The sequence below is a fragment of the Prionailurus bengalensis genome, chromosome A1, assembly GCF_016509475.1.
Source record: "Prionailurus bengalensis isolate Pbe53 chromosome A1, Fcat_Pben_1.1_paternal_pri, whole genome shotgun sequence".
Lineage (NCBI taxonomy): Eukaryota > Metazoa > Chordata > Mammalia > Carnivora > Felidae > Prionailurus > Prionailurus bengalensis.
In genome coordinates this window covers 7,570,320-7,580,202 of record NC_057343.1, presented here as the reverse complement: position 1 = coordinate 7,580,202, position 9,883 = coordinate 7,570,320, and the positions used below count along the sequence as shown (strand labels likewise).

General features: G+C 58.3%; 1 protein-coding gene across 2 annotated transcripts; it reads left to right on the top strand.

Moving 5' to 3' along the window:
• Positions 1 to 2,345: 2,345 nt before the first annotated feature.
• CDX2 (caudal type homeobox 2) lies at positions 2,346 to 9,222 on the top strand. 2 transcript variants are annotated; one of them, XM_043602852.1, is made up of 3 exons: positions 2,346 to 2,957; positions 6,458 to 6,603; positions 7,904 to 9,222. In XM_043602852.1, exons 1-3 carry the CDS (start codon positions 2,417 to 2,419, stop codon positions 8,159 to 8,161), a joined length of 945 nt encoding a protein of 314 aa, XP_043458787.1. In that variant the 5' UTR covers positions 2,346 to 2,416; the 3' UTR covers positions 8,162 to 9,222. The 2 variants fall into 2 exon arrangements, with proteins under 2 accessions (XP_043458787.1, XP_043458863.1); XM_043602928.1 differs by having other exon boundaries at positions 6,458 to 6,599; positions 7,904 to 8,158.
• Positions 9,223 to 9,883: the final 661 nt, after the last annotated feature.

The window sequence follows — 9,883 nt, the reverse complement described above, 5'->3', positions numbered from 1 at the left end:
CTTGAGCCTGGGCCTCGGCTTCCAGAGCTCGAGGCTTGGGAGGGGGTTGTGGGGGACAGAAAGAGGAATTGTGTCTCCAGGAAGAGGAGGAAGATGTTTGCTAGATCAAAAGTCTGAAGTGCCCACCACTTAACCTTCCACATTCCCACCCCATCAGGACTGCAGACTCTCCCTTTCGCTCCCCCTCCCCCAACTCAGTGATCTGGGTTCTGCAATGGGGCTTGCGATCTTTTTTCCCTGTTTTATTTCTTGAGCGGTCCCATGAACTCAGCTGTCCGGACCAGGCTCGGTAGGTCCACTTGGAGGACTTGCCCGCCCCCACGACCCCCCCCCCACCCGGTCTTCCACCTCTTGGGGGCTCAGCTATCTGACCTACCCCCGCCCCGCAGACTGCTGATTGCAACCAACCTCCTTAGGAAACGCAGAGAAGAACCAGCAAGCCGGGATCCCTCAGCCCTGGGCTTGTTCGCATCCAACTTGGGCCCGGCCTCCCTCCGCTATGCAGCTTTGGTGGGTGTCGTCTGTAAAACGGAGGTGGTGACAACACCAGCTCAGTTCCCCAGTTAGGGAGATGTGAGGATCGAGGCAGGTAAAGGGCACTGGAAAAAAGCTCCAGAGATGAGAAGGCGAAGAAGTGACAACCGCCAAAGAGCGCTTGACAATGAGAACCGACAAGTGCAGCTATGGAGATGGGCGGCTAGTGTCCCGCTGGTCCCGGAGCGCCCAAAGCCGCCCAGGCAGCTTGCCCAGTCCACGGACCGGGCCTCTGCGATCCTCAAATCCTAGTCTGGTGGCACTGTCTGGGCTCGGGGAGAAAGCTTGGAAGGCCACCGCGGGGCTGCTCCCTGCAGTGGCTACACGGAGCCGGGCCGGGCGCGTGCGCAAGACGGATCTGGTCGCCTTGCGCTCCTGTCCCGGCAGTTCCCAAGCCAGGCCTCACAGCACTGGTCCCCGCAGCTGCCACTGAGCCCCTGGGGCCCCCCCGACACAGTGCTTCAAAGTCGATCCTTTCTCAACTTTTCTTCACTGGGAGCTCTTCAGAAGCAATCATTAGTAACGGCCCGGGTTCCCTGCCCATCTCCTAGAGACGAAAAACGATTTTCTTTGGACAGTGTTCTACCTTGGAAAGCAGAAAGTGGTTTTAAGACAAAAGCATTATGTACAATATACAAATACCTAGGTAGATACTAGCAGCAGTTTTGACTCTCTTTAACCTGGATTTTTAACCGCTTCAGCATAATAGACACGTATGGGTAGGCTCGCCGAATTTTCGCAGACAACCTACCGTGTCACCAGCACCCTGTTCAAGAAACCAGAACTTTGCCAGCACTCTAGCAACCCTCTTTTACCCGCCCCCCCCCCATAACTGCCCTCCACCGTCTAACTTCTGCCACAGGCTCCTTGGTCTGACTGTTTTGTGTCTTTGGATGCAAATGCTTTTTTAAAATATGAATTGCTTTAATTTAACTTAAATCCCAAACGTGAGATGAACTCGGAGACGCAGCCTGAAGCTAGCGGCATAATTTATCTCGTGCGAGAGGAAAGAGGTTTCCTTGGAGAGGAAAATAAATAGCTGATTAGCAGCCACAGTTGTTTTGGGGCGCGCAACCGTTCCGGCCAGGAGCGCAGAGAGGGCAGGAACCGGCCCCATCTCTAAGGGCTCGGCTCCTCACCTCCCGGGTTGGTCAGAAACGTAGTCATCAAAGCAATGGCTTCCCTTTTCTTTCCTCTTTGGTGTAGAAGGGGCCTCTAGATGCACCCCCCTCCCACCCCGCAAATGCAGAAACACTACTTAGTTTCCAAGCCCAGATTCCCACCAAGATAGCTCTCCCCCCCCCCCCCTCTTTTGCAAGTCTCTTGATTTCATTCTTTGAACCTGTGATTGGAGGTTAAAGTGCACCAGGTTGGAAGGAGGAAGCTCTTAACAATAAAGGTTTGAATATTTCGCGGTGATCGGGTCGCAGCCCTCTCTTGAGCTCCCCTCTCCCCTTATCTTTTAAAATGCAAATCGTGTTTCGGGGGGTTGTGCGCGGGGTGCGCGCTGCGCCTCGACGTCTCCAGCCATTGGTGTCTGTGTCATTACTAATAGAGTCTTGTAAACACTCGTTAATCACGTAAGGCCGCCGGCCTGGGGCTCCGCACTCCAGCCTGTGGCGGGTCTTCCCCGCCTCTGCAGCCCAGTGGGGAGGAGGTGGGAGGAAAGAAGGAAGAAAGGGAGGAGGGAGGAGGCAGGCCAGAGGGAGGGACCGCCTCGGAGGCAGAAGCGCCGCGAGGAGCCAGCGGAGCACCGCGGGCCGGGGCGCAGCCAGCCGCCGCTCTCGGCGCCCCCTCGCCCCTTCCCCTTCGCGCCCCCCGGCAGCCTCCAGCGTCGGCCCCCAGGCAGCATGGTGAGGTTTGCCGTCGGGCCCTCGCCACCATGTACGTGAGCTACCTCCTGGACAAGGACGTGAGCATGTACCCCAGCTCCGTGCGCCACTCTGGCGGCCTCAACCTGGCCCCGCAGAACTTCGTCAGCCCCCCGCAGTACCCGGACTACGGCGGCTACCATGTGGCGGCCGCGGCCGCCGCGGCCGCGAACTTGGACACTGCGCAGTCCCCGGGGCCGTCCTGGCCCGCGGCGTACGGGGCCCCGCTCCGAGAGGACTGGAACGGCTACGCGCCGGGGGGCGCCGCGGCCGCCGCCAACGCGGTGGCGCACGGCCTCAACGGGGGCTCCCCGGCCGCCGCCATGGGCTACAGCGGCCCGGCCGACTACCACCCGCACCATCACCCGCACCACCACCCGCACCACCCGGCCGCTGCGCCTTCCTGCGCCTCGGGGTTGCTGCAGACGCTCAATCCCGGCCCTCCCGGGCCAGCCGCCACCGCCGCCGCCGAGCAGCTGTCCCCGGGCGGCCAGCGGCGGAACCTGTGCGAGTGGATGCGGAAGCCCGCGCAGCAGTCCCTCGGAAGCCAAGGTAGGCGGCGGCGGCGGCGCCCCGCGGGAGGGGGCTGCTGGGCCGGCCGCGCGTCCCGCGCCGACCCGGGCGTCCCGAGCTGTCTGGGAGCTGGGCGCCAGGAGGGCCGGAGAGGGAGACACAGTCAGGGGGCCCCCGACTGCCGGGCTTCTCTACCGCGCCTGGGCTGGCGGGCTGGGGGTGGGGGGCCGGGAGGGAATAAGTGGGTCTCCCAACCCGTGTTTAGTTTAGGGCAGAGGAGAGCCTTCCTCCCTCCAACGTCCCAACACTCCCAGGACACCCCCGGGAATGTGGGCGTAGCACGGCTGCGTAGGAGTGGGAACGCGCGTCCCCCGCACTTGGTGCCTCTGGCACTCGGTGCGCAGCTTGGAGCCGCCGGGGAAAGGGAGCCTCGAACTCCACCGAGCCGGGCTTCAGAGCCTTGCTCTCCACGCCGCTGAGCCGCTCAAGAAGAGGGGTGCCCCGTGGAGCCAGGAGGGCGGCGAGGCCGCGCGTGGGACCGGGGTCAAGGAATCTCAAGAGCTAGGGCGAATAGGGAGAGCCGGCCAAGCTGCTGTTGCAGGAAAGGCAGGCCCCAGGAATTAGGCGGAAGGGAGCGCGCCCCGTCATTGAACTCCTTTGATTTGCAAAGGAGTTGGTGCAGTCCGAAGCTGGAGGGCTAGGGGCAAGAAGTCGTGGGTGTCCTCTTGTGTCTGCAGAGGGAGAAGGGGAAGAATCCTTGGTGGGGATTCAGCTTCCGCTCCAGACAGGGATCATTTCTCCCCACCTTTCCTTTCCAGGGTCTCGGGGCTGTGTGTGTGTGTGTGTGTGTGTGTGTGTGTGTACGTGTGTGCACGCGCGCCCATGTTCAAGAAGCTGGCTCAGGAGATGTCCCTGCAGACATCCTAGGTTTGCCGGACCGCGAGGGCCCATCAGGTCCCGGCCTGCCCCTTCTGCTATGGGGATATGTGTCAAAGTGGGAAGGAAGTTGGAATAGGTGTGGTGGGAGAGTCCTGTTGGCATCCCCGTTTCGCTCCACGAAGTTTTCCTAGCCTTCTGCACTTCCGCTTTTCTTCTCTTCCCTTGTTTCTGGCCCAGCCCGGCCTGCACGCAGGTTATGGCCACTTTGCAGAGGTTTATAGCCAATTACAGCCGTATAAATCAGAGCAGCCGTTGGGGGCTGTCTCCGGGCATCAGTACTTGAGTCACCGGGCACATGCCGGGTGGGAAATGCGGCCGCCCAGGGAGAAGGCCACAGGGCCAGCCTCGGAACCTCGCCTTGGTGCCTTCCCCAAAGGGAGACGCCGTCGCCCGATCGGGCGCTGTCTCAGAGAAGGCTGTCTTTTACGGAGCCTGCCTGGGGCGCACCTGGCAGCGACCGGGGGTCCTACGGGAGACCTCTGGTGTGTCCCGGGACAGTGGCCGCGGGGCCAGGGCCGGGGAGGGGGGAGAGGGAGAGGGAGGGAAGCCACAGGAGCCCAGGCCGCGGGGTCAGCAGATGAGAGGCCGCTGTGAAGTCCCGCGCCGAGGTGGCAAGGCCGCAGTCGGCGCCGGGCGCCCTTGTGATGTTAATGTCGGGAGGCCGCGGCCCGCGGGCCAGAGCCCGGCTCCTCTGCGGAGCGTCATCTGTCAACGGGCTAGGGGGGTTGGTCCTCGGCCCGGCCCGCTTTGATATACACCTTCCCAGCCCTGCCATTGTCTCTTTTAGGGCCCGGAAAGAGGGTGGTGACTTTCGCAGTCAATAATGAATTCTCACAAGTCCCTCTCATCTCTCCCCTCCTCCAGCCCCCTCCTTGGTTCCCAGGGGGTGCGGGGCGCCTCCCAAGGCCCTTGGGGACTCGGGCCGCAGAGCGCGCAGGGGTCCTGGTCACCGCGTCCCCGGCCCGTCCGGCAGACGGAAAGGGCGGCCCTGGCGCAGGAGCCGCTCCCCCAGGCGAGTGTTGCTCCCGGGATGTTCGGCTCGGAGAACTTTCTTGCGCCCCGCTGCCCAGCCCCGGGGGTGCCCCTTTGTGGCTCCAACCTGGGTGCAGTGGCAGCCGCGCCTTGCACTGTGTGCGTGAGCCAGCCCGAGTCTCAGTTTCCTCATCTGTAAAACGGGCGACTCCCGCCGGTAGCCTCGAGTGGGTTAGAGGCGGTAGCGCGTGTGAACGCGCCCGCCCCTTGCAAGGGTCCCAGGACGTGTTAGTTCCCTTCACTGGCTTCGCAGACGCAGGGTCGGGGCCGCTGCGCCCATTCAAATGCGCCTGCCGGGCCGTGTTTATGTTAATGCGCCTGGCGGGGAGGGGGATGAAAGCGGGGGCCGCCATTTGCTCAGTAGTGGTAATTCAAACAGAATGCGGTTGTTATTAAGGCATTGAAAGGGCTTTTCTTTGATAAGATCGCCTTGTCCTGCATTGTTTGGGACTGTGTTCCCCTTTCAGCGGCTCGGGGGAGCTCCCTCTGATCCGGCCCTGTATCTTCCCAGGGCGCTTTTGTTGTGGTTTGCAAAGGGTTTTACCTGAACAAAGTCGGCCTGCGGGGCATTAAACACCTCCAAGAAACTCCCAGACCCTTTAGATCTTCCTGTAGGATTGGGCACCGGGCGACTGAACCTGTTCGGCTGCAGGGTGACCAGGACCTGGGGCCAACGAGGAGCCCCTGCCAAGGGATGACCCAGGACAGACCCGGGGGAGACGCCAGGTTCTCGGGCCTGCTCCAACCGCGACGGCACTATTTGTCAAGGCCCTTCAGTAAAACAATCAATCTGAGGTTTAATATGTTGACTCAATCCAATGAGCACAGATCACTGGTCAGGATAGCTCTGGCAGAGTTTGTAGCAGAAATAAATGGGGATGGGGGGGGGGGCTCAACAAAGAAAAAGTGCCAAATGCGAAACCGTGTTCAGCCAGGTATAGAATGTCGCCAGCGGGAGGGGTCTTCTGCCTGCCAGACCCCAGCTCGGAATTCCACCAGATGGGCCTCGTGTGCCTAGGAGGTGATTCCGGTCTGTCACATCCTGCACCCACCCCCACCCCCCTTTCTACTGTTAATAAAAGTAGAAAGCAACAGACAGAAAGTAACACCACCACCCCACCCAGCGACACCAACGCATCCCCACGGCCCCAGCTGCTTTTAGGGTGGGCTTCCGTCTTCAATAGGCCAGAAAATGTGAACATTCCCAGGCCTCTGGAGACTCTGTCCTGCCCCCCTTTCCCTTTGGGCCCAGCCTGCTCCAGTGCTCCGTTGGGTTTACCAAACGGGGGGGCTGGGTTCTGCTATCTTGCGTGTAGGAGGTTGGCGTTTTTCTTCGTTTTTAAAAAACCACTTAACCCCAAGGTGAGTTTAGTTGTCTCAGATAGCCTCTCACCCTCCCCTCAGGACCCTCTGGGGGGTCTTGTCAGACCCGGCAGGAATCAGCCAAACCCTGGCCCCCCGGGGCGAAGAAGGAAGAGAAATAGCCCTTGGGTTAGGGAGGTTTGTCATTACCCATGACTGATGGGCCGCCTTGCGGTTCCCCGGCCTAACATCTCCTTCCTCCACAGTGAAAACCAGGACGAAAGACAAATACCGAGTGGTGTATACGGACCACCAGAGGCTGGAGCTGGAGAAGGAGTTTCACTACAGTCGTTACATCACCATCCGGAGGAAAGCCGAGCTGGCCGCCACGCTGGGGCTCTCCGAGAGGCAGGTGCGAACCGCCTTGTTCCCTCCAGGGCTGGTAGGGTTCCCCGGGGCAGAGTTGGAAGCTGGGCCCCCGGAAGCCACCTAGTTCTGTGGGCAGATTAAAGCACAGGTTAGAGGGGCGCCTGGCTGGCTCGGTCTGTAGAGCACGCGACTTTTGATGTCCGGGTTGTGAGTTCAAGCCCCGTGTTGGGCGTAGAGCTTACTTAAATAAACAAATGAATAAATAAATCAGGAGGATGGAGAGCATTTCCTCCTGAATGAGTTTAGAAAAAGTTCCTTCCACCGCTAGTTGTCTTTTTCAGGTGTTGAAAAATTTCCCCGTTTTCCGGCATCCGGGAGGTGCAAAAAAGAAAAGAAAAAATACCCCAAAGAACGGAGCAGTACTTTAATCCAGATTTCTATTTGGGTGAAAAAAGACTTACATTAAAGACCGATTAGCTTTGTGCCCAGCCCAGCGCCTGGGGAAAAAAATGAATACAAGACCCCAATCCCTACCCGTAAAAACTAGAACGAGGCTTGACTCATGAACGCTGTATATGGTCTAGAAAAATAAATAAATAGGGGCGCCTGGGTGGCGCAGTCGGTTAAGCGTCCGACTTCAGCCAGGTCACGATCTCGCGGTCCGTGAGTTCGAGCCCCGCGTCGGGCTCTGGGCTGACGGCTCAGAGCCTGGAGCCTGTTTCCGATTCTGTGTCTCCCTCTCTCTCTGCCCCTCCCCCGTTCATGCTCCGTCTCTCTCTGTCCCAAAAATAAATAAACGTTGAAAAAAAAATTAAAAAAAAAAGAAAAATAAATAAATAAACAAAACAGGCCACATCCACAGCCGGGAAGCCCCACAGTAAATCTCATTCTCAGCTTGAAGGTGAGGCCTATTCCATTTCAGTTTAGCTTTGAGAGGCCAAAGGTTGTCATTTTGAAGCACATCCATGCTGGCCTCCTCCTGCTTGTTGTAGAAAGGGCTTTGCAAAGTTTCTTTCCCTTGGCTCTGAGACTCTGAACTTTTCCAGTAAAGTTGTAGATAAAGGTTGCTTTAGAACGAAACCTGGTGAACGAGGCGGGGGGGGGGGGGGGGGGGAGGGAGGGGAGGGGCTCTTCTCTCCCGAGACCGTGCTGGGCTTGGGAAGGGCTCCAGGGCTGGGGCTGTCACGGGGCTCTCGAATGAACGTCTGGGAGAAGGTTTGGGGGTCCTTTAGAGAGGGCACTTCTTTAACTGGAGGGGTAGATGCTGGTGCTGAAGGCCATTCGTTTTCCCCTTGCATCGTCTTCTTCACCCCCCTGTTTTCCCCTCCATTTTCCACGTCCAGGTTAAAATTTGGTTTCAGAACCGCAGAGCGAAGGAAAGGAAAATCAACAAGAAGAAGTTGCAGCAGCAGCAGCAGCAGCAACAGCAGCCGCAGCCCCCACCGCCGGCACCACAGCCTCCCCAGCCGCCGCCAGGCCCTCTGAGAAGCGTCCCGGAGCCCCTGAGTCCTGTGTCTTCCCTGCAAGGCTCGGTGCCCGGCTCTGTCCCTGGGGTTCTGGGGCCAGCCGCGGGGGTGTTAAACCCCACTGTCACCCAATGACCTACGGGCGCTTGCAGCGGCCGGGCACGAGGGCCGAGCCATGAGGAGCATAGACTCTGCTAGAATCCTCAGGAGAGACCCCTCCCCACCCCTCCACAAATGTACACCAACTGACCTAGCTCTCAGAGGAAGAATGGGGGCCAGGAGTAAGGACAAGGGGGGGTTGGGTTGGAGGCCTCAAGGAAGACATTCTCCCAGATTTTGACTTTTTCTGGTCTGACTTTCTGCCAGCAAGAAGATGGGATATGATCACTGAGGCTTCATCTTGTCCCGCCAGGGAAGCATTGCCTGGACTGGCTAAACAGACCGGGCTTCCAGCCCCCACCTCCCCAGCTCTTGGCTTCCCAAATCTGCAGGAGGCACCTCTGGTTGAGGGGAGAGAACGACTCAGGGGAACACCAATGCTCGGAGCCAAGATGGCTGCCGCCTACTCACTGCCATCCGAGGGCCCGCTGGGCCCTCCTGCTCAAGGGCAGGCAAGATTCTGTGACTGCAGAAGTCACAGGCGGCTAAGATAGGAACCTGGACCTACCAAAGACTGCAGAACCCCCAGGTCTTGTCTTTCTTCTCTTCCCTTCCCAGACCAGGAAAGGCTTGACTGATGTGTGCGCCCAGTGGATGGTGTGAGAGGCGTGGTTATTGGACTCCAGGCCTGACAAGAGGGCCCAGGACAGGGCCTTGTTTAGAAAGCCTGTCACCAGAGCTTCTCTGGGCTAAATGTATGTCAGTGCTATAAATGCCAGAGCCAAGCTGGACTTCCTGTCATTTTCACAATCTTGGGGCTGATGAAGAAGGGGAGTTTTTGTTGTCGTTGCTGCTGTTTGGGTTGTTGGTCTGGGTAACATCCAAGCCAGCATTTCAAAAGCCTTCTGGATCCACGGGGAGAGAAGTGGTATGGTGAAGGGAAGTGGGGGGTATTTGAACACAGTTGAATTTTTTCTAAAAAGAAAAAAAAGAGAGAGAGAGATAAATGAGCTTTCCAGATTTCAGATTCTGTATTTATCGTCTTCAGATTTTGTCTGGAATTATTATTATTTTTTTTTTTTTAAGAAATGAAATATCTTGTCTACTTGCAACCTAGTGTTGGAAAACTCGGACAGGGAGTGGAGAAGGTTATCTGAACAACCTCATTTTTCCCCCAGAGCATCAGAAGCCTGAGGGAGCAGGTTTTGAGACCTTCCCTGCCCCCAAGCCTGAGCCCAGCCTTGGATTGTGGAATGTGTGGTTCTCCTGGGGGTGCCTTTGGGCAAAATGCACATCTGAATGGTCAGCTGCTTCCCAGCGGCCAGGAATTATGGGGGGTGGGGGTAAGCGTCCGCCCATACCATCTCCTCAAATCTGCACTGACGCAGCTACCCACATTCCCTGCATCAGTGATTCCCTTCACCCCAGGGATGCCCCACGATCCAGCTAAACATAAGCATTAAGTAAAAAGGCTTTATTTTCTGCTCTCCCAGGGCAACGTTTCCATGAATATAGTCTTCTGTGAATCACTGGGCATTTCTGTGAGCCCTGTCTCCGCCCCTTGTCCTTTCTCGCGAAATCCTCCCCCCTCCCCCCCCCCCTCCCCCACAAAGAATTCAAGAACCAGCATAAGGAGAGCCTTTCAGTGGTGGTTGCTTGTTATCTGGCCGACCCGCTGGGGACCGGGCTGCTGTCCCTGAGGTTTTGGGGTCCTGGAAGCCACCGAGCAGGGCCTGGGGAGAAGGGCCTCGCTCTCGA